General features: G+C 36.0%; 9 protein-coding genes across 9 annotated transcripts; 4 read left to right on the top strand and 5 right to left on the bottom strand. All coding sequences in view use genetic code 12, as the record gives it.

Annotated features, from left to right (window-relative positions):
- Nucleotides 1-194: 194 nt before the first annotated feature.
- SPAPADRAFT_68229 (uncharacterized protein) lies at nucleotides 195-1,336 on the bottom strand (the record flags this gene model as incomplete). The annotated part of the gene is made up of 1 exon (XM_007376983.1): nucleotides 195-1,336. The coding sequence occupies one exon, from the start codon at nucleotides 1,299-1,301 to the stop codon at nucleotides 303-305; it is 999 nt and encodes a 332-aa protein (XP_007377045.1).
- An 828-nt stretch (nucleotides 1,337-2,164) lies between these two features.
- Nucleotides 2,165-4,721, bottom strand: ERG12 (mevalonate kinase; the record flags this gene model as incomplete). The annotated part of the gene is made up of 1 exon (XM_007376981.1): nucleotides 2,165-4,721. One exon carries the CDS (start codon nucleotides 4,654-4,656, stop codon nucleotides 3,328-3,330), a length of 1,329 nt encoding a protein of 442 aa, XP_007377043.1.
- SPAPADRAFT_56941 (uncharacterized protein) lies at nucleotides 2,303-3,289 on the top strand (the record flags this gene model as incomplete). Its single annotated transcript, XM_007376982.1, has 1 exon — nucleotides 2,303-3,289. The coding sequence occupies one exon, from the start codon at nucleotides 2,303-2,305 to the stop codon at nucleotides 3,287-3,289; it is 987 nt and encodes a 328-aa protein (XP_007377044.1).
- A 210-nt stretch (nucleotides 4,722-4,931) lies between the features above and the next one.
- On the top strand, nucleotides 4,932-9,845 carry NUP188 (Nup188p; the record flags this gene model as incomplete). The annotated part of the gene is made up of 1 exon (XM_007376980.1): nucleotides 4,932-9,845. The coding sequence occupies one exon, from the start codon at nucleotides 4,932-4,934 to the stop codon at nucleotides 9,843-9,845; it is 4,914 nt and encodes a 1,637-aa protein (XP_007377042.1).
- Nucleotides 8,253-10,932, bottom strand: SPAPADRAFT_62905 (inorganic diphosphatase; the record flags this gene model as incomplete). The annotated part of the gene is made up of 1 exon (XM_007376979.1): nucleotides 8,253-10,932. The coding sequence occupies one exon, from the start codon at nucleotides 10,881-10,883 to the stop codon at nucleotides 9,933-9,935; it is 951 nt and encodes a 316-aa protein (XP_007377041.1).
- Nucleotides 10,933-11,507: 575 nt separating this feature from the next.
- SPAPADRAFT_56937 (uncharacterized protein) lies at nucleotides 11,508-14,084 on the bottom strand (the record flags this gene model as incomplete). Its single annotated transcript, XM_007376978.1, has 1 exon — nucleotides 11,508-14,084. One exon carries the CDS (start codon nucleotides 14,082-14,084, stop codon nucleotides 11,508-11,510), a length of 2,577 nt encoding a protein of 858 aa, XP_007377040.1.
- Nucleotides 14,085-15,314: 1,230 nt separating this feature from the next.
- Nucleotides 15,315-16,708, top strand: SPAPADRAFT_62902 (uncharacterized protein; the record flags this gene model as incomplete). The annotated part of the gene is made up of 1 exon (XM_007376977.1): nucleotides 15,315-16,708. One exon carries the CDS (start codon nucleotides 15,323-15,325, stop codon nucleotides 16,649-16,651), a length of 1,329 nt encoding a protein of 442 aa, XP_007377039.1.
- A 1,168-nt stretch (nucleotides 16,709-17,876) lies between these two features.
- SPAPADRAFT_68222 (uncharacterized protein) lies at nucleotides 17,877-20,021 on the top strand (the record flags this gene model as incomplete). The annotated part of the gene is made up of 1 exon (XM_007376976.1): nucleotides 17,877-20,021. One exon carries the CDS (start codon nucleotides 17,877-17,879, stop codon nucleotides 19,953-19,955), a length of 2,079 nt encoding a protein of 692 aa, XP_007377038.1.
- Nucleotides 20,022-21,002: 981 nt separating this feature from the next.
- Nucleotides 21,003-21,859, bottom strand: SPAPADRAFT_62901 (SDR family NAD(P)-dependent oxidoreductase; the record flags this gene model as incomplete). The annotated part of the gene is made up of 1 exon (XM_007376975.1): nucleotides 21,003-21,859. One exon carries the CDS (start codon nucleotides 21,842-21,844, stop codon nucleotides 21,092-21,094), a length of 753 nt encoding a protein of 250 aa, XP_007377037.1.
- Between the last annotated feature and the right edge of the window lie 214 nt (nucleotides 21,860-22,073).

Genomic DNA, 22,073 nt, shown 5'->3' with positions numbered 1-22,073 from the left:
CTTTATTTGATTTGTCTATTTATACTATTTAATTATGAATTAATTAATTTACGGATAATCTCTGTTTTAGAAAGGGGGGGTGTAAATTAGACTATAAATCTCAATGCAGATCTGCATACAGCCGTGAGGCGCGCCCGCCTCACAGAGAAAGTCATTATTAATACATGATTTAAACCACTTGCTGTAGTACACGTACATGATCTAGTATGTAATAGCACGTTGTCAAGTATATTGATTTATACAAGAATTGAAAATATTGGATAGAGGAGGAAGGGAAGAACCAACAAAGGTTCAAATAAGAACTATAAAACTTGAGTAACTGTATCTTCAACAGTTTTTTCAAGGGGGATAAAATCAAAGCCAAGAATTTCTTTTGTTTTGGAATTATCGAACTTTTGGATCAGCTTTTCAAGTTCAACATCCTTGGAAATGTCTCCTTTTGGAACAGAAGAGTCAGGGAATTTTTCATTGATAATATGAGCAATTGAATCAAGACTGAATTTTTCTGAAATAAGTAATAATCTTTTCGGAACAGCTCTTTTGTTCTCAAAAGCAACTAAATGAGCACGAGCAACATCTCTAACATCAACAAAAACCGAACCAAAAGATTCAATTTTGTCATCTTTACCCAATTTAACTACAGTGTTGATAATTTCATTGGAAAGATTCAACTTTTTCTTGTTCTTGACACCGTAAGCTTGAGGACCAAATACATAACATGGAATAACAAAAGATGTATCAAAATTTGGTTTTTCCTTTTCGATAAACTCAAGAGCTGCCAATTCAGCAAATTTCTTAGATACAAAGTATCCAAACATTGGATTGGATAAACTCTCTTCATAGGTGATTGGGTTCCAATCATCTTCAGTATAAACTTTGTTCCCATCAAAGTGTGGGCCAAAACCAAAAACGGAAACAACAGAGCCAGTAATCACAACCTTGTTGATCTGAGGGGCATATTCGGTGATTGCCTTGAGTGCATTAACTGTACCATCAACAGCAGGTCTTATCAATTCTTTTTCAATATCGGTAGCAGTGAAACCAACGGGTGAAGCAATATGCATGAACCCCGTAACTTCGGGATGTTTCTTCAAAGCAGCATCAAACCCCGGCTTATCACCAAGTTCACTGATAATCTCATAAGAAAACTTATCACTTTTAACCAACTCCTTCAATTCATCTCCTTTGGTAGCTGATCTAACTGAACCAACAACAGCATAACCTTTAGCAAGCAAAAGTTTAATAACATGTTGAGCAACGAAACCATTGGCTCCAGAAACGAAAACAGAAGTAGGGGACATTTTTTTTTAAAAATTAGTAGAATTGACTGATGGATAATTCATATAACATTTAATCGATCCAATGTGGGTTTTGAACACATATTTATACCCTGTAAATTTATCAAATTGAGAGTATGTGGTTTTGCAACTATAGGAAACAAAGTTTTTGTTATTATGCAGGAAATTCTTGCAACCATATCAAATGCGGGTTTCTTATTTGGGAAAGAAACCCTCCCCCCACAACCCTGATTTGTCAGCTTCTTCGTATTTGCCACCTAATATTATTCTTCTGAGGGGGGAGGGGGGGTTCTATCCTTGTATCAATGTCAATGTAATTGTGTATCAACAAAGTAAGCATAGGAGCTGACAAACTATTTGCTGACTAATATTCGTATCTGTTGCTATAACCTCCACACCGGAGAAAGAACTGTTTTTGGTAAGAATCACCGAGTGGAAATCATTTCCCACTGTTTTTATGGATCAATAAATCAGCTCGGCTCTATTGATAAGGTACGTAATTGCAAAGGTAGGTTATATAGTAATAAACAGGAGGAAATGCTTATTAATCAAATTATTATAGCCTTCTGGCAAGTGTTTCTGAATGTTTGTTATCCACTTGAAGTATAGCTGTTCTCACTAACTTCAATTGTTAAAATATTTTGACATTTATCAGGTGCTATCAATAAAATATGGCTATAATGAAATAATATGTTCATTGGTTTCTTTGTTAAAGCAATACAATCAAACCACAAAAAAATATATAGTGGCTTGTTTACAAGCTTCTATTTTCCAAACGGGGTCTAAAACTTTACTTTCTTACCTTGCATAGTCTCACGAACATTATATAACTTCGAAATCTTGATGTAACCAGTTAGATCATGTTTCTAGCTACATCAATCAACCAGTTTACAAATCTTGTTGCTTTATCTCGTATATTGAATACCGCGGCTATTTTTTCTTTTTCTTTTTCTTAGCAATGAGTCAAAAAATTTTCCCAACAATATACCAACAGTTGCTAACCAATGGCTTCATCAATATCTGGTCCTGTACCACTTCCTGCTTCCAAATATGATCTCAGCACATATTTTGGTCGTGTTCGTCACTGTGCCGAAATCCTGGACCCAACCATGCTTCTTACAACTCCTCATCAACTTGAACAAGCGAAACGATTAGTATGGGATTATAAAAATGGGGTATTGCCTCAGATGACACCAGATTTATGGAGAGCTAAACAAATCCTCGACTCCTCATTGCACCCAGATACTGGTGAAAAAGTCTTTTTGCCTTTCAGAATGAGTTCGTGTGTATTATCAAACTTGGTGGTTACTGCAGGTATGTTAACACCTGGATTAGGTACTGCAGGTACTTTGTTTTGGCAAGTAGCAAACCAAAGTTTGAATGTGGCTATAAACACCGCCAATGCTAACAAATCACATCCTTTAACTACCATGCAAATCGCCACCAATTATGCCATGGCTGTGACTGCAAGTTGTTCAGTTGCTGTGGGTCTTAATTCAATTGTTCCAAAGTTAAAATCGCTTCTGCCAACCACCAGAACCGTTTTAGGAAGATTGGTTCCGTTTGCTGCCGTTGTTTCAGCGGGTGTTGTTAATGTATTTTTAATGAGAAGTGAAGAATTAAAGAAGGGGATTTCCGTGTTTGGTCACCTGGGAACTGAAGTTGGAACATCGAAAACGGCCGCATGGTACGCCGTGGGTGAAACCGCTGCAAGTCGTGTGATTAACGCCACTCCAATTATGGTCATTCCTCCATTGATATTAATGAGACTTCAAAAAACAAGATTGTTAAAGGGTAAGAGCAAGGCAGTCGAAACTGCTGTAAATATTGGATTGATTTTTGCAACTTCCCTTGTAGCATTACCATTCGCCTTGGGTGTGTTCCCACAAAGAAGAGTATTACCAGTTACTACATTAGAACCACAATTCCATGGGTTAAAGGATAAAAACGGGAATGAAATTACTGCATTAGAATTTAATAGAGGTATCTAGATTATGCATATTATTATTAGTTACTAGCTAGAGGTAAATTACCAAAATCTCCATTCATTATTGTTGGCAATTCCTAATGCCTGCTCTATTTCATGTCTATCTCTATATCCACAAAATAACTCGGTGGAAAACAAATCGGCATTGGAAATATCTTCTGAATATAATGCACCCACTCCTTTGCCTCCTAATGAGGTATCAAAACATTCAAATCCATGTTGAGAAAATTCATCCATCGCCTTCTTTAATTCAGTTTCATCTACATTGGCATTAACCAATGTAATTGCACATCCACCACCTCCTGCTCCTGTCAATTTGGTAGCGCCGATATTGAATTTATCGCCAATTATCTTAACTTGTTCTAAGGAAGGATGGGAAACACCTAATGCGACTAGCAAACCGTGATTGACATTAATAAGGTCTTGTAACTTCTTTTGTTCTAATTCTCCAAACTTAGATGTGGTCATAATATCATGGGCTTCCACGGATAAGTTACCCATGGAGTTTAAAACATCCTTGAAAATCGTAGGGTATCGTTTGGTTAATTCGCCTACTCCACCAACCAACTTGGCAGTACTTCTAGGAACAGTGGTGTTGGTAAGCAAGAGTTTTAACTCGGGGAAATTACGGATATTGGTTCGTACTGAAGGTTGGTTATCCGCGCCGACGTTTCTTTGAAACATAACAGCACCACCATGGGTAGCAACAGCATTGTCAATACCACTTGGATTACCATGGAAACATTTTTCTCCAATAAGGGACCATTGGTCAATAAATTCCAATTCCTCGGCATCTTTATCAGTTGCAGGTTCGTCATGAGAAAATGAAGCCTTGGTTACCCAGTTTCCAAGTACAGCTAATGCAGACGCAAGACATACAGAAGTGGAGGCAGAACTACCTAATCCAGCACCAATAGGTAAAGTAGATCTCACAACAAATTTCATCCCTGGAGTTTCTTGGGAAACCAAGTTACTGTACAAGTAAAGGAAACAGAAACAAGCAGTATGATGCATTTTTGATTCAATATTCTCAAGCAATGGTGACAACTTGTCAGAAATCTCGGGAACTAGTTCTTCAGTGACCTTTGGACGACCTTTATCGTCGAGTTTAACCAACGACTTTATAGCTTCGAACGGGATATCATGCTTGTTCCAGCTATGATTCAACTTGATATCAGGAAACTCTAAAGTTATTCTGTCGTTGTCGTTTGGAGAAACTAACAAGTAACAACGTAAACTTAATGCTGCGGCAATAGCAGGTTGACCATACACGGCGGAATGTTCACCAAAGATGATAACTTTCCCAGGAGCACTAACAATGAATGGAGACTGGGTAGAACTGGCCAATTTTTCAGGAGATGATGAAGTCATAATGACGATCTGTGGAGAAACCTGAAAAGAAAAGTGGTGGGTGGGAGGTTGAGTTGGCAAAATATAATGTTACATTGATTCGTTACGCGAGATATACGATGGGCGTTGCAAAGAAAATGTGGAATTTTTTCACTAATCAACAAATGCAGTGTGTCTGTATTGCTCACTTCCTAAATAGGCAGTCTACATCTCAGGGCAAAAAAAAAACACATTAAAAATCAGCACCTAAAATTTGGCAACAACATAAACAATCCAAAACTAGTAAACCATCAGGCATGAGTGTTGTCCAATTGAACTCAGGCAAACCTGGGTTAGGTGATCCTACATCTACTGAGCTAGGTAAAGGTGATCTACCACTTAAATCAATAGAACCAAGTCAGTATTGGACGTTTGACAATGCCCTTAATTTGCTTAAAACTTGTCATGATCCATACATCCTTAGAACCCTTGATGAGTTCCTTTTGCTTAACAGTAAGGTGTTGATTAATCCATCACCGTTTGCAAATACTGGCACTGCTTCTATATCAGGTAAGGAAATGTCTTTAAGAGCAATCAGTTACGATATATTACCCGTCAACATTTCCGATGCAGAAACCATTGGAAAATACTTACCCTTCTTAGACCTTAAGGAAATCATTCGGGTGATTTCACAAACATGTAAGAAGATCCCGCCTAAGTTCTGTCATGAATGGACCGTCAAGAGTAAACTTCATGAAGATCGTGATAAGTTGTTGGATAACGAGCGGTTATACTTGTACACATCAAAACTTTTACGAGAACGAAGAAGTGTGTTGAAGATGGTTATTGAATTGGTCAATAACAAGTTGAATGAGTTCACATCCACCACAGTCAAGAATTTGGGTAAAGAAATTGTTCTTTCTAAAGACTATATTGGTGAGTTGATTGACTCCTTACAGGCAACATGTACATTTATTACAGAAAGGAAATATGTAACCGGTATTTCCAAAAAGTTGGATGAATTGGTTTATAATGAATCGATTTTATTCGCAATACAATTGTGTCAAGTCATGGTTGAAGTATTAATGGGCCAATCCACCCTTGTTTTTAAAGAAGTCAAACATTGGTTTCAGTTTATGAAGTCCAATAACTTTGGTATGAGCTTGGGTCCTTTTATCACTTATCCAGATTCATTCAATCAATTACAATCTTTATTCACAGTGGTTTCTGTGTTGGTGTTGGATTTAGATGGTGCTTTTGATGGACAGCATAAATATATCAGTGTTGCTGATGTGTTTCATACTATAAATGATGCTATAACTAACAATTCCAACAACACTAATGCAGTGGTATTATACAGTTGGTCCATTATTGTTCTCAGGAAATACTATTATATCCAAGAGTATCCTTCGAAGGAATTCACTGTACATGAGCTAGACCAAATCATAAACTCATTGAATCCAAGAAGCACTCAAGTGTTTTCCCAATTACGAAAACATAACCAAATATTACATTTCGACAAGATTTATTCAGCAATTTTATCTACAGTTATTGTTGCTGCTCTACCATTAGTCAACTTGACCACCGAAGTGGTTGAAGCCATTCATGATATTGCCAGCAATTGTCCTAATCATATTATCGAACGATTTTTTGAAAATGAATCTACCAGAAACACTATTATCCTTGCAAGAACTAAATTCCCATTATTACTTACTCCCTATATTAAACTTTGTTCAATTCATGGAAACTTTGCCCTTCATGAGTTCAATGAACTTTTATCGTACATTCAAGTGTTTAACAAGGATGAATTTGTTAATATGTATCAAATTGATGATGAAAACACCGAGTTGGTTAAATTGACAGAATGGGTCGACATTTATCCTCCATTTGAAGCAAGCAATAAGAAGTTATCTATGGTATTGAAATCAGGTACTAAAGCTAAGATATTACCTGCTTCTAATCCAAATGAGGTGTTGGTAACTTTCTTGTATAAATATAATGGATGGGCATTCTTGGGAAGAGTATTGCAAAATATTTCCAAGTTATTCAATAGTGCTGATCCTACTAAAGTTGAATTAGTGGTTGATATTTTGAATTTGATTAATCGTGTTGTATTGGATAATGGAATTGATGAAGCGAAATTGGTATTAGAATCAATGTCGGCATATACTGATGATTCAGATATTTTAGAAGTTATATTGAGGTTACTTGAACAAGGATTGCATTCAAGAAATGTTGATATTTTAGTTAGTGTGATTGAATTGTTAACCAATGTCATGCCATTCTTGTCATATAGAATTTGGCCATATTTATCCAAGTCGGTATTGTTTACACAAAATGGTAAAGAAGGATTTGCAGCTACCATCTTTGGAGCAATTGAAATGGTTAATGGAGATTATGAATTCACAATTGCATTGATTAAGATGACCGAATCATTAGTACAAAATTGTCTTTCCTTGGATCAAGACTATCCTGAGAAATCAAAGAGTGTAATCTTGTCAAAAATTGTTACACATTTAATTAACTTGTTTGAAAGTTTTATATATTGTCGGTTCAATAAATCTTATCAAAAGATGGAAATGGGAGTATTGATTCTTGATATTTTGTCAACAATCTTGGCTACTGTGTATGGAATTGACCCTGATACTCCAGTTGAACACAAAGCTACTAAAGTATTTGCCAGCTCAGCAGTAAGAATTCTCGATGCATTTTTAGTTACTGACAAAGATAGTTCCCGTGCCGCTTCTCCAATTTTGACCATGATTGAATCACTTTCCCAGAATTTGGAAATGTATGAATTGAATGATAGTTCAGGATTTTGGCATGAGACTTGGATCAGATGTTGTCTTTCCTATTCTCATTTATTGATTACGATCAGGTCAACTTTGAGTTACCCACCTTCTGCGTTTGAACGCAACTTATTTATGCATTTACCAAGTCTTGTAAGTTCATATTCAAGATTTGAATCTATTCGTAAGGATATTCTTGATTTGTTGACTAGTTTGACTAATGCCAAGTGGGATCAAGATAGCGCAACTCCTTCATTGTTGTCTCATTTAGGTAGTGATTTCAGTCAAATGTTGTTGCATTCACTTGCAGCCGATTTGGATAATTCATTTGATGATTACAAGTTGAAGGTTTCTTTATACGATTTCATATGTGCAGTTATGATGGGAGGTAATCAAGAAGGGCTTTCTGTTCTTTTCATTAGTGGAAGAGATGTGTTTGGGGATTATACCAAGGATCATGAACACAAAGAAGTTGAAGAGAAATTGTCATTGTTGCTGATCCTCAAGGGTAATATTAATGATATGAAGTATTATCCTAATTCAGTTAGTATTCATTTAGTTGATGCCTTGGCATTAGCATTCAATTTATGGACAACCACCAAAGAAAATGACAATGATGTGGAATTTATCAATACTTTGATTTCAAGAGTCAAATTACAGATGATTGACCCTCCAGACACGGCCGAGAGTTATATCAGTAGATGTTATGAATTGAAATTAGTGGCTAAGGTGGCTGAGATTCTTGCATTGCATTTATTCACCACTAGAAATGATAAATTGAAACAAAACATTCTTGATTTTATCACCTCAGATTTCATTGATATTGCCAAAACAAAGTTTACTGTAAGTGATTACAAGTCCAATTTACATAACAATTTACAAATCTCATTTGAAGCTGCCTTCCCTAAATTGAAGTTATCACAATTTACCACTGGATTAACCAAGAGAAATAGATATGGAATTAGCACTGTGTATAATTTACCAGTTATGGATTCACTTTTCAAACATGAATCCGAATGGCCCCAGATTAGAGAACAAGTGATTGCATCAAGTATTAATTTGCAATATGTTAATGCTCAAGTATCCAGTGCTAAATCTTTTGGTGCTTTGATTACATCATATTGTCGTACATATGAACCAGCATTGGATGTGCGTATGTTGGAATTTATTGACTATTTATTAAGACAGAATATCAATGAAGGGATTATTTCAGAATTAGTTCTGTCGATATATTACGAAAGGGTGGAGTTAGGATTCTATTTGATGTATTCATTTTATAGCAGATGTCCAAAGACTACGAGTGGCAAGGATACAAAAGCAGTGTTTGAAATCATCAAAAGTGGGTCAACATTATTAAGCTCAAGCAGTATGAATTTCCTTTCTAGTTTGGCTGAACTGCAAGGTTATTACCGTCCTTTATTGAAGATTATTTATTGTGGATTATTGTTGATTTCCAACGATGAAACTATTGTAATGGAATATTTCAGTTTATTCAGGGATTTGTTTGAATTGATTATAACTAAGGGAACAAAGACATTGTTGATTGAAGTTCAAAACGACGTTTATCTTTCTCGTACTGATAAGAACCACAAGTCAGTAAAGATGAATGATAGAATTGATGATCTTATGATGATTCTTTCCATATTGAAAATATTCATTAAATTAAGCGGAGGCAGTCGCTTACATCAAGAAATGGCTCTGCTTGTGGTGGACAATGGTACCATTAAATCCTTACTTAATCTTTATTCCATATCCCATGCAATTGAAGTAAATGATGATTTCATATTTGCCCAATTGCTGTTGATGTATACTCTTGAATTAATGTCGATTGAAGTAATTGCCAATGAATTCATTAAATCAGGCTTGTTTGTTGTGTTGTTGGAATCACCAATTCTGATTCCTATTAGAGCCGGTGGGCTTTCTATCGCCCATGGTGCGCAATATTACAGACTATGGATAAATGGAATTTTGCCAGTGATAATCACCAGCTTGTCAAAGCTTGGTCCGGGAATTATACCTGAAGTATGTGTTGCCTTGCAATTGTATAACAAGCAATTGGAAAATTGTATTGAATCATGGTCAAGAGATTCATCATCTATTAGAATATCCACTTCGATTGTGGCAGAAACTAATCAAATCTTGCTTATTTATGACCTACTTAAGTCAATGAATGTGAGTGAATATTTGAAGGGGAAATATGAAGTAAGCAGTGATGAAATTGATATGAAGATTTTACCTGGATTGGAAAGTGAAGCTAAGCGAGAGTCATTTGGTGAATGCATTGAGAATTTGTTGAAGCATCCAAAATTCTTGACTTCGAGGGTTGCCCCTAGTTCGTTGGAAGAACAGCGGATTATTGAAGTTGGTGGGGAACGGTATGAAAAGTTTGTCAAGGGGATTATTGATGAGATTAGAGACTTGAAAGATTATTTTGGTGAGTAAGTTATTTGGAGTTTTTTTTTTAACATGTACAAATGTATAATAGAAATAAAATTATCTACTGTGGTTTCTATTTATAAGTGTATTTCTTTAATCTGAGGTCATGAAATAAGATCGTTGGATTTCCAATGGAATTTCAGCATCTGGCTTGGAAGGATTGTCTAATTTGACACCTAAATCGTCAACATACCCTGGGGTTCCTTGTAAGGTTGTGTTTGCAATGGTTGGTAATTTCCCACCACGGTTTTCTCCATGAACCAATGCTTTCCAACTTTGATGACATTGTTTAATAACTTCAATTGTTTCTTTGGCATTTTTGTAGACGGCATTGAATGCAAATGCATTTGGTGGTTTGCCATCAGGTAATTTGTAATCCATAAACCATTGTCTGGTGGTTTCCAATAAACCGGGACATTTAGTGTATAAATGATGTATATCGTAAACCTCTTTAGCCAAGGGATCTTCCACATCAACAACAATGACTTTCCAGTCTAATTCTCCGTCATCAATAAGGGCTATTGCACCCAAGATCTTAACTCGTTTGATGTCACCGGTGTGTAAGATTCTCGACCCAATTTCACATACATCAACTGGATCATTGTCTCCGTATAATCCGTTAACGTGCTGTGTCGTTGGGTCTTCCCAAGTTTGTGGGAATGCCCCGTAATTATGAATATAGCCATGGTGGGGGAACAAGTTTTTCACGTATCTAACCTTGTCACTCTTGCTATCCTGGACGATGGGGTTTCCAGGTAATTTAGTATTAATCTCAAATTTGGCGTTGGTCCATCGAGGAATCTCCACCACTATGTTTGCTTCTTTGGTTGTAGGATTGAGCTCAAGTGGTACGTCATGGAAATACGAAATCACTTTGTTGTTCTGTACCGCATAATTCTTGAAATCAGAAGTGTATTTGGTACCTTGGTTAATGTTGGCAATAGTGGACAATCTCCTAGGTGCAAGATGTTGCTGGGTTAAGTTTAATCGAGCAATAGCTCTGGTATTCAAACTCATGATCTTGAATGTTCTCAACACCGACATGATTAAGGTGAATGTGATTTTCTTTTATAATGAGTTAGCCCCTCCAATAAAGAATGAAATAAATTATTTATTTTTATTTTTTTTTTTTGGTTGTGTTTTTCCGAGGTTGAAAAAAGAGTGGGGAGATTGCTGGAACTTACCTGTGGGACTTCTAAATTAGAGTTTTATCCAATCAGATTGCTCATAACGGGTTGGACCAGGGCTTTGAACGTAGAAAAACGTTGGGTTAGGATCTAGATGATTCTACAGAAATTTCTGTGGTAAGGCTATGAAAAATCCGTCGGCCCAAGTCAGCGGGGGAAGATATGTTCTTCTACCCCACTTGAAAAATGTCGAAAACAATAGTCCAATCCAAAGCCACAAGATGTGTAAATTTCTGTATCTGTCGCTAGTACTGCTTCTTTGAATCGTATAAAGTGCATCATGTATACATGCCAAATATTTGTATATCTATATATACATGACATGACAGTTTTGCTAAGATTCACCTAAATGCACATGGAGATATCGCTATATTTCCTTCATTACAACGCAGCTACATACTGGCGCAGGGTGCATAATCAAAAAAAAACTAGGCTGCAAAATCAGTTGACACATTAAATTTTATAAATACTCTATTAAATACTAATTAGGTGGTTTACCCAAGTAAATAATGCCACCTTTTTCATCAAATCCAGCATTTTCATTACTTATATTAATCACCGACTTCAACTTATCAATTTCCAAATCACTCAATCCCATTGGATCACGAGGAATCCAAACCCCAGGACATTTAGCAGAAATGGCTGGTGGATGATAAGTATGCTTGTTTTCTGGAGCTTCGGCTGGTTCCACCATATAACTCAGGGGCAAGATGGACTTGGCGTGTCTGAAGTTGAGGAACACGTCTGGTCTTACAAAACGAAGTAACGGAGTTGGATTTTCGATGTTGATTCGTTTGAAATCACGATCAGCCAAAAGGCGAGTAGTGGAGACCTTTTCCAAATCTGGAGAAAGTGAATTTTCATGTTCATGTTCTTCTTGTTCTTCTTCGTATTCTTGCTTTTCCTTTCTCTTTCTTCTCTTGTTGAGAACTTTTTCATGGTATTCGGTGTGACCTGAGTATGAAGGAGTATCAGAATGTCCGTCAAGTGCCTTCATACAGTCAACTGGAATCACAGTCAACAAGTGATCAAATGCCTCCTTCAAATGAACATGCAAGAAAACAGTAGTGACAATCCCAATAACTTGCAAGACAATTGGTCCCCATCCTTTACCCACAGCGAAAATACCCAACATACAAATTTGACCGAGATAAATACCAGTGAATGTCTGGAATAAAGCCACTGGGTAATGCATACCTCTGTTGTCAGGAGATTCAACAAACACATAGGTTAAGTTATAACAATAGGCAATATAAATCAAAAAGAAGGCCACACAGGCAAAGGCAATAATCAATGGAGAGATGATCGAGTAAGCCAAAGTGATACATGCCAATTGGGTAAATACTGGGAAAACAGTACCCCAGCTACAAGTACCCAAGCCACTAAATCTGGCCCACTTCTTACGAACAGTGCCGTCTAACAATGCCCCAAGAATATAGTACAAGAATAAACCAACAATTTGGAATAAGGAAGCACTAGCAACAGATAAACCTTGTAAGATCAAATATGAAATGTAGAAATTTGATGATAATGGTAATTTGTTAGCAAGAATACTCATGGCACTAGTAGGTTGTTCCACAATTTTAGTAACTGTTGCAGTTGCAGAAGATGCCAATGCAGTAACCAAGAAACCGTTAACCATAAGGAAACCAAAATAAGCACGTTGAGTATACATTTCGATTGCTTGAACTGAGGGAGAACCGGAAATAATAGCCATACCTCTAATGAACATTGGTAACAACATCATCAAAATAGCTAATAATGCAGTTGGCAATAACCCAGTAACCACACCAAACAAAGCTGGGGGCATTCTTAAAATCCACCTTAACCAGGGTAATTTATTTGTCAAGAAGGTGATATTAGAAATTACCCCGACAAATGCCACTGGAATAGCCCAGAAGACAATAACAGCAATAATTGCTGCAAATGACCCGAATCTTCTTGCAATTCTTTCCCACCAGAAAAGTCTCATGTTAGACCATTTAACATCACTTGGTTCAATACCGATGTAGGAAGGTTTCATACGAAGTGGGTTATGGTGAACGGTAGATTGGAAAGCTAATTGAGCATAATATTGATTTTCAAATTCAACAAAAATAGAATTCATTGGTTTGAAATGACGGTAACCCTTTTGTAATTGTCTGATTTCCTTGTTTAATCTTTCAATTTCCTTATGGCAATGTCTAATGGTGTCGACTTTTCTGGAAAAGAATCCACCTTCTTTCATTCTAGGACGTTTACCTTCTGGAACATATGCACTAATTTCATCAGCAGGTTCAATTGGTTCACCCTTTTTATCAGCCTTTAACTTTTTCTTGACAGCTTGTTTCAACAATTTGTTTTCAGCAGCTTCTAAACGGTTAACTAATCCAATTCTTTCTTCAACCTTCAGTTCGAGTTCTTTAGTTGATCTGCAGACGTAAATTCTCTTAACACCGTTGAAGATCTTGAAGAATTGCTTTTCGTCTAACAATTCATCAGGAACTGATTGGAACAACACAGTCCTGGAACTGTTCTTCTTGGCGTACTTTGGACTGGACAACACAACATTACGTAAGGAATTGTAAAAGAACAACTCACGGTAAATGACAAAGATGACAATACCGTACCATACCCAACCAACAAACACGTGAGCATAATAACGTTGTCTGTGAACAACATTGGCAATGGATAACTGATCAAAACCTTTATTACCATTACCATTGGTGGCATTAATAGGTAACAAAATGATATAGGTTAACAACCCCCCGAGGAACAAGTAAGCAAAAATCTTGAGGTATCTCAAAAAGAAGTAACCATCCAACCCAGCTTGTTGTAAGATGAAGGATTGAGGTTTAGTCAACAAGATAAAGACCCATCTGAATGGGTCCTTGGGTAATGGTTCTGGTTTCTTGTCTTCTTCGACGAGATCAAACGAGGATTTAGGACTGTAGATTCTTTTGAATGGTAATCTGAGGAAAAGGAAACAACCAATGAAGATCGCAAACACGATCAAATTGGCAGTTAATGTCGATATGACCGTGGATGTGGACACACTACTTGGTGCAACATCACTCATCTTGACGTATACTGTAGATCAAAAACGAAAAGAGGAAGTGGTAGGATCAAGAAAAATTTTGTTGATTTTTATATTGTTTGTTGTTGGAAAGTTTTGTGTATTTGAGTTCAGCCCTTTTCAATGGAACATTCCAAGTTTGACATTGTTTTAGATGGAATTTTTACATCGTTGTTTCTATAGGAAATGCTGCCAAAAAAAAAAATTTTTTTCTTATTATTATGGATTTATTTTTTTTTTATTTTTTTTTTCTGTCACAAAAGTTATGCACTGTGTGCAAACTAAAGCACAACGTCACCGCAAACAACAGAAATGCTACAAAATTCATCGGAATTTCAGATCACGCACGCGCGTAGCCAAACATAAACATTCACACAAAATAACGCTAATTAATCTAAGCCAAAAAAAATAATAATAATAATTCCAGATTTCCATGATCTGTACAGGTGGGGCATCGCTAGCAAATGTACTGATCATGTATTGTGGCTATTTTGCTATTAGCAATCGGTTATTGTAACCGCAGAAAATTTTTGGTTTCTATTTTCTGCTGAGCTACCACGGGCTGTTTCTGATTCTTAGCACCATTTTAGTGCGCGGGTGGAGGTGAGACGTGGCAAAGGTTAAATTTGTCTAGGCAGGGCCCTAATAGTAAACTCTTGGCTAAGTTTTTCTTATCTATATTCAGCATGGAATATATTTACTTCCTACAATGTAAACTACTTCCTTACAAGTTATGGTGAACTAGCCCTAGCTATTATTTCCTGTCTGTCCCTGATTTAATTTTTTTTTTCTTTACTCTTTGTGAGCAAACTCCGGCCCGACCATTTTATAAGCCTGCCCCCCCTTCCCCCCGATTTTGGATCAACTAATCAATTGATACACAAGCAACTTGATAGACAAGTAGGTTGAATTTTGTAATATATATAAATATATATATATACGTTCTACATATGTTTCGATTCATCCGGATCTCTCGACGATCATTTGGCACCTCACAATTGAATCATGTGCCTAGGAGACTGTTTGCCCGTCGTGTGATTTATCCTACCGCCATAATCGCCACCCTGGTGGGGACAGTCTATTGCATCGACAATATCTACTATTCCTCGCTTATCACAAGATCAGTACGTGCCTTATATGTTCTTCTTTGGATTGCCTATCAGTACCGATTCAATATTCGCAACTACAACGATGTAAACGATCTTCATGAAGTGGCTGCCGAACTGCTTTTACAACTATTAATGAAAAACAAAGGGTTATACATTAAACTAGGACAGGCTATTGCTAACCAAGGTACTTTGTTTCCACGAGCTTATCAAGTCAGATTTCCCAAGCTATATGATGACGCCAGTTTTGATGAGTGGTATAGAATTGACAATGTGTTGAAGACAAGTTTAGGTGAGGATTATCAAGACCGATACTTTGAATCGATTGAAACAACTCCCTGTGCCAGTGCTTCCATTGCTCAAGTACACCGTGGGGTATTGAAACCAGAATGGGGCGGTGCAAAGGTGGCAATTAAAGTTCAACATGACTATATTGACAAGCAAATAGTGGTTGATTTAATGGTGTATCGTCTCATGTCTCGAGTTTATCAACAATTATTTGATATTCCGATGACTATGTTTACTAAATATGTGTCTGAGCAAATGATTACCGAAACTGATTTCATCCACGAAATGGGCAATTCCAAAAGATTAGAAGAATTCATTGCCAATGACAAACAATTGAATGTGAATGTGTATGTTCCTAAAACGTATCCGGAAATCACCACCCGTAAAGTGTTAGTTGCTGAATGGATTGACGGTATTTCATTGACTTCTAAAGAGAAACTATTACAAGAAAACTACAATTTAACAACAATTATGAAGCAGTACCTTAAATTATTTGGGCGGCAAATCTTTGAATATGGGTTTATTCATTCAGATCCACATCCCGGTAATCTTTTGGCAAGATTTGACGAAAAGGGGAAACAACAATTGGTAATTCTAGATCATGGATTGTACATCACCTTATCCAACGAGTTTAGACTACAATATTGCAATTTATGGAGATATATATTCCTGTTGAACAATCAAGGAATTGAACAAATTGGGAAAAGTTGGGGGATAAACTCAGTAGAAGTATTTGCTACACTTGTTCAATTAAAACCAGTTCTTATCAAACCAGAACTGGCAGCAGAAGCTCGTCAAGATACTCGAGATGCGTACGATTTACTTCGAGATTTCATTGGCGATGAAGGTAAATTCCCTGGGGAATTGCCATTTCTTTCAAGGACTATGAGAATGATCCAAAATTTAAATCAAACGTTTGGTAGTCCTGTAAATAGAATTAACTTGCTAACCAAGGAACTGGTTAATGCTTTACTTGATGAGAAATTGACATTCCTGGACTTTTGGGATGTTTTAAAGATTAAGTTGACTTTGTCATTGTCAGGATTTGTGTTTTATATGATTCGATTCAGACAATGGTTATATGGGGATAGGTTTGGTGAAGGGCGAGGATTTGAAGATTATGTTGAAATTTATATGCAAAATACTGCCAAATCGTTAGGATTAGAGTGGATCTAGACTTGTACATACTACCATTACTACTACTAATACATTAGATATTTCACCATAAATGGCAACAATACTTCCTGTAGATGCTTCTAATTTACTTAATAATACAAATTGAGCAGCACATTCGTCAACATCAGTGATTTACTCGATTAGTGACCTTTTTAGAGTTTGTGCAATCTTTTCCTCAGAGAGCCGCTTCTACCATTCAGTCAATAATAACCCAGGACAAACTGCATGCACACGACATTTAGGACCTTGGGATTTGGCCAACATCTTAACTAAATGGATCAAAATACTTTGATACTCTAGTTATAGCTAGGGCGGTTAGATGTTTATTATGGAGACGTGTTCTATCCTCGTTGCTTACTATTATAACAGTAATCTTGCAGAACACTTGGAAGACTATCGGTAATATATCGATGCTGCCCAAGATGAAAAGAGAGGTATCACTTTGTTGCATATTGTGGTGCATTCGATTACTTGTCGGTTTAGATTATGCCATAACCCACTATTTTGTGAAACAAATATCTAGAGTAACTATAAGTGGGGATCCGGAAAAGCCCGTATATTGAATTTGAACCATCGAGGTTTGGCGGTAGATGCCAAGTTTGTGTAGCCTAAAAGTCAAAATGGGTGACAGACCGATATTATCTATGTTTCACATGTTACAGAAGTGATTCTGGAGCTGCATAAATGTCTCAACATAAAAGAGGGGAGAGCTGCAAGCGTTGTTAGAAATTATGTACACAAATGGCAGAAAAGGCTTTGAATCATAAATTTGCAGTCTATTGATGTTTCAGAAGCTGCAGAAATGATGCAAGATCTTCTGGAGCTGCATAAATTCCCCCACATAAAAGAGGAGAGCGCTGCAAGTGTTGTTAGAAATTATGTACACAAATGGCTGCAAAAGTGTTGGGTTACCAATTTGCAGCTTAACTGTGTTTCAGGAGCTGCATAAATGATGCAAGATCTTCTGGAGCTACATAATTATCCCAACATAAAAGAGGAGAGCGCTTCAAGTCTTATCAGAAATGTGTTTGTGAACTTTGGTTGCAAAAAAAAAGTTGGTCTATAAATTTGCAGCAAATCTCCCTTCTTTTCAAATTAATTTCTTTCGCTTTCTTCTTTACCAAATAACCTTTTACTGATTTGATATTAGTTTAATTTTATTTACTCCTTCAACACTTTCAAGTTTACATCAAGTTTTAACCAACTCAAACTTTTTCAATTAACAATGACTTTACATTTATCATTCAGAAAAGTTTTTAACAAGCACTCTGCTTCTACCAATGAAGACACAACTACTTCACCTATCATCAATGAAGACACAACTACTTCATCTATCATCAATAAAGATACAACTACTTCATCTAACATCACCAATAAAGTCATAACTACCAAGTTTACACCTCATCCTTCCATTGACTCTAATATTGAAGTGCCAACTACTGAACCTACCATTAGAAAAACATTCAGATTCAAACGTGCTTTGAAGAAGGTTACAAAAATTATTCACAAACCTAAACCTGAAAGTCCTATCAACTCCATTAATGAAGTCCCATGTTATGATCATTACTTACCCAAAGAATTCTCAAGTGGTGAACCTTCCATAAATTCCAAGTCTGACTTTCCATGTCTTGAATCATCCATTAATTCTATCAGCAAGCTTCCAAGTTCTGAAGTTGAATATGGATATCCCAATACTAAATCATACAGATTCAAACGTGCTTTGAAGAAGGCTAAAAAAACTATTCATAAATCCAAACCTAGACATTTCATTAAATCCATTAAACAAGTCCTAACTTATGAACATGCCAACTCCACTAATGAATCGTCAATTGAAGAAACCTCCATTAACTCCATCAGTGAACTCTCGACCTCTAAAGTTGAATCTGAATTTTATATAGTTAAATCATCCAAATTCAAAAGACTGTTTAAGAAGATTGGAAAACTCTTGAAGAAAAGTCCAAAGATTTTGAAGAAAAGTCCAAAGTTCTTGAAGAAGATTCCAAAGATTTTGAAGAAAAGTTCAAAACTCATGAAGAAGATTCCAAAATTCATCAAGAATATTACATACATTATTCAAAACATCAAATTTGAAACTTTTATTGACTTCATCACAGAAATCCTGAGGTATAAAGTTCATGTTGGACCTTGTTTTAACTTCTTCACAGAAATCCTAAGTTATAAATCTGAACTTGAAACTTTTATTAACTCCTTCACAGAAGGTCTAAGTTATAAAGGTGAATTTGATCCTTTCATCAATTTCTTTAGTGAATTTCTAACTCCTAACGTTGAGCCTGAAGCTCCCATTACTAAATCATCGAGGTTCCAACGCATTTTGAAAAGGATTACAAATTTCATTCACAAAGTTGAACGTGAATATTTCAATAGCTCCTTCGATGAAGTCCTAAGCTATGAATCATCAATCAGTTCTTTTGAAGTATCAAGTTATCAAGAAGAATTTGAACCTACCAATGAAAAATCATCCAAATGCATTAGTTCCATGAAGAAGGTTAGAAACATTATTCACAAGAATAAACCGGAAGAAGTTTTAGAACAATCACAATCAAATGCCTATTCCCGCTCGGATGAAGATTCACCATATGAGTATAGTTCAAGCGACAAAGAAGATTGTCCAAGAGATAAAAATATCTTATTGTCAATCAACTCAGAATCAACCTTTCAATCATTGAAGAAACTCTCAAAGATGGAGAAATTCAAAAGATTTTTTAACTTTATGAGAAAGGATCCAGTATACCAAATTACTTTTACTGTCACTAATAAACCATTGTCTGGACCAGAAAATGCATTAGGTGAAAGTCCTATGGAGATCTCCCTGTTTGAAAACCCTTATCAAGAATCGTTAATATGTGAGGGAAATATTAAATTCAAAAGAAATGCTGAGTGTGTTGCTTTTAAAACTGTTCAACTAGACGGTACCCAAACTTCTGGTTCCAAATTTAATTTCCTTAAACGAAAGTTTTCCAATAGCTATTCATTTTGCCTGTCACCTTTCTCCTCAAGATCTACTTCATCTTCAACTATCCCTACAACTGCTGCTGCTTCTATTATCAATGGTCTTCCTACAAATCATGTTCACATATGCAAGTCAGTTCTTAAATCAAAGAACAATATTAATTATGCAACTGAGGCAATGATGTGTGAACTAGAAGATGGGAAAGATACTACTAAATTTTTTGAATACTTCATTGATAAAGGCAATGTGGAATACGACCGAGAACACAGAAAACCATATACGCGATTGGGACGTTCAAAACAACTTGATAATTACTACGAGTTCAAATTTTGATTATAAGATAAAGATCCATCATCTTCACTACCAACTATATTTCCTCCCCTCCCCTCCCCCTTATAAGAGAAAGATATCCTAGAATCAAAATCAAACGATTTGAATTTTCTGAGCAAAATGTGGTTGAAACTCATCTTTATTGTTGCATAGGGCCCATGTGACTTTATTGGTGTAGTTGACGCTGCTGCTTGCAAAGAGATTCAAATAATATGACGATGATTCTAAGGTTCTTAGTATTTTGGTGGGAATATCTAATTTATTCAATCTATAGTAGCTGAAACTCACTTTTATTGTTACATAGGGCCCGTGTGACTTTATTGGTGTAGTTGATACTGCTGCTTGCAATGAAGAATTCAACAAAGATAATAGTGGTTCTTAGTGGTTTTCAATGGTTTTCAATGGTTCTGATTCTTAATGGTTCTGATTCTTAATACTTCAATGGTGCTAATATACATTCTATAGATTATTTATTACCTTTATACATATATAATTTTTTACTATTGTAAGGAACTTTTGTTCTGCATTAAGGTCTAAGTCGTCATATTAAGGTTGAGGATTTTCCATGAGGTTCTGTTGAAATCTGGAATATTTCTCTCTTAAATACTTGGTCCTAGCGGAAATGTACTTTTCAAAGTTAATATTTAGACATCCAACATATAAAATATACAAAAAATCTACTTATCCCTTTATCAAAGAAACGGAATAGCACTGGTCTTCCTAGCTCTGATATGAAACACTAATTCATTTAGAATCATATCTATCTTACTTAAATCACCTTGTTCATCAAACATTGAACAATCATCGTTAAATATCCTACTCAATTCAAATAGTTTTCATCTACTAAATTTTAATCATGAAATTATTAACCTCCTTTCCCAAACTAATAATATTGCGGATTTGACATTATCAGTTTTAAATACGGTGTTCAAACCTTTAAGGATCTCAAAAACTTTAAATTAATTTGATACTTTTGGACAATAATCTGGTTTCTTACAAGAGTTGTATGGATGCAACCAACTTTCTTGCTTATAGGTTTGGTGAAGGTCGAGGATTTAAAGGTTATGTTAATATTCATACACTGAAAATCGTTAGGAATAAAGTGCATCTAACTTGTACATACAACTACTAATAGACCATTATATAGATATTCCACCATCCATAGCAACAATACTTCCTGTAGACGTTTCTAATTTACTTAATAATACAAATTGAGCAGCACATTCGTCAACATCAGTGATTTGTTTGATGGGCGACATTTCTAAAGTTTGCGCAATTTTCTCTTCTGGAAAACGTTTCCCCCATTCAGTCAATAATAACCCAGGACAAACTGCATGCACACGACATTTAGGACCTTGGGATTTGGCCAACATCTTTACTAAATGGATCAAGGCAGCTTTACTTACAGCATATGGAATACTTGATCCATAACAGATTCTACCAGCCACGGAAGCTGAAGCAATAAAGACACCACCATCTTTATTGTTATCAAACACTTTCTTAGCAGCTTTGAACAAAAAGAAATGTGCCTTGACATTAGCCGTGAACGTCCCATCCCAAAGTTCATCATCCAATTCTTCAAGCTTATCATAAGGAACAATCTTGGTCCAACCAGCATTAGACACCACAATATCTAGTCCACCCAATTGTGACACGGTTTCATCAATAAGTTTATGAATGTTTCCTGTGTCAAATACGTCACCTTTAAGGACAATACTTTTAATTCCATATCTATCAGTTAATTCCTGGGCGAGTTTTTCAGCACGTTCTTTAGAATTAGCATAATTAATAGCGATATTTACACCTTCGGCTGCCAATTGGTGGGCGACAGCAGCACCAAGTCCTGCACTTCCCCCTGTAACAAGAGCTACTCTTCCCTTTAAATCAAGCATGTTGTGTGATGTAGTAAGGAACAGAGTTGTTTAGATTTCAAATCTTTTGTGGGGTCGGTTTCCGAGGAAAAGGGTCCAAAAAAAAGATTAGCGGAAATTATTATCAATTCCGCGGGGCATAAAAATAATACAACAAATAGTGCAATATTTGGCGTGGATGACGATCTCCCTCACGATAATATAACTCTTGTTTATAAACCAACTATGAACAAATTAATTAGATGAGTTT

Source organism: Spathaspora passalidarum (assembly GCF_000223485.1).
Source record: "Spathaspora passalidarum NRRL Y-27907 unplaced genomic scaffold SPAPAscaffold_6, whole genome shotgun sequence".
Taxonomy (NCBI): Eukaryota; Fungi; Ascomycota; class Pichiomycetes; order Serinales; family Debaryomycetaceae; genus Spathaspora; species Spathaspora passalidarum.
Note: the sequence above shows the minus strand (reverse complement) of the source record. Positions and strands in the feature narration are given on the sequence as shown.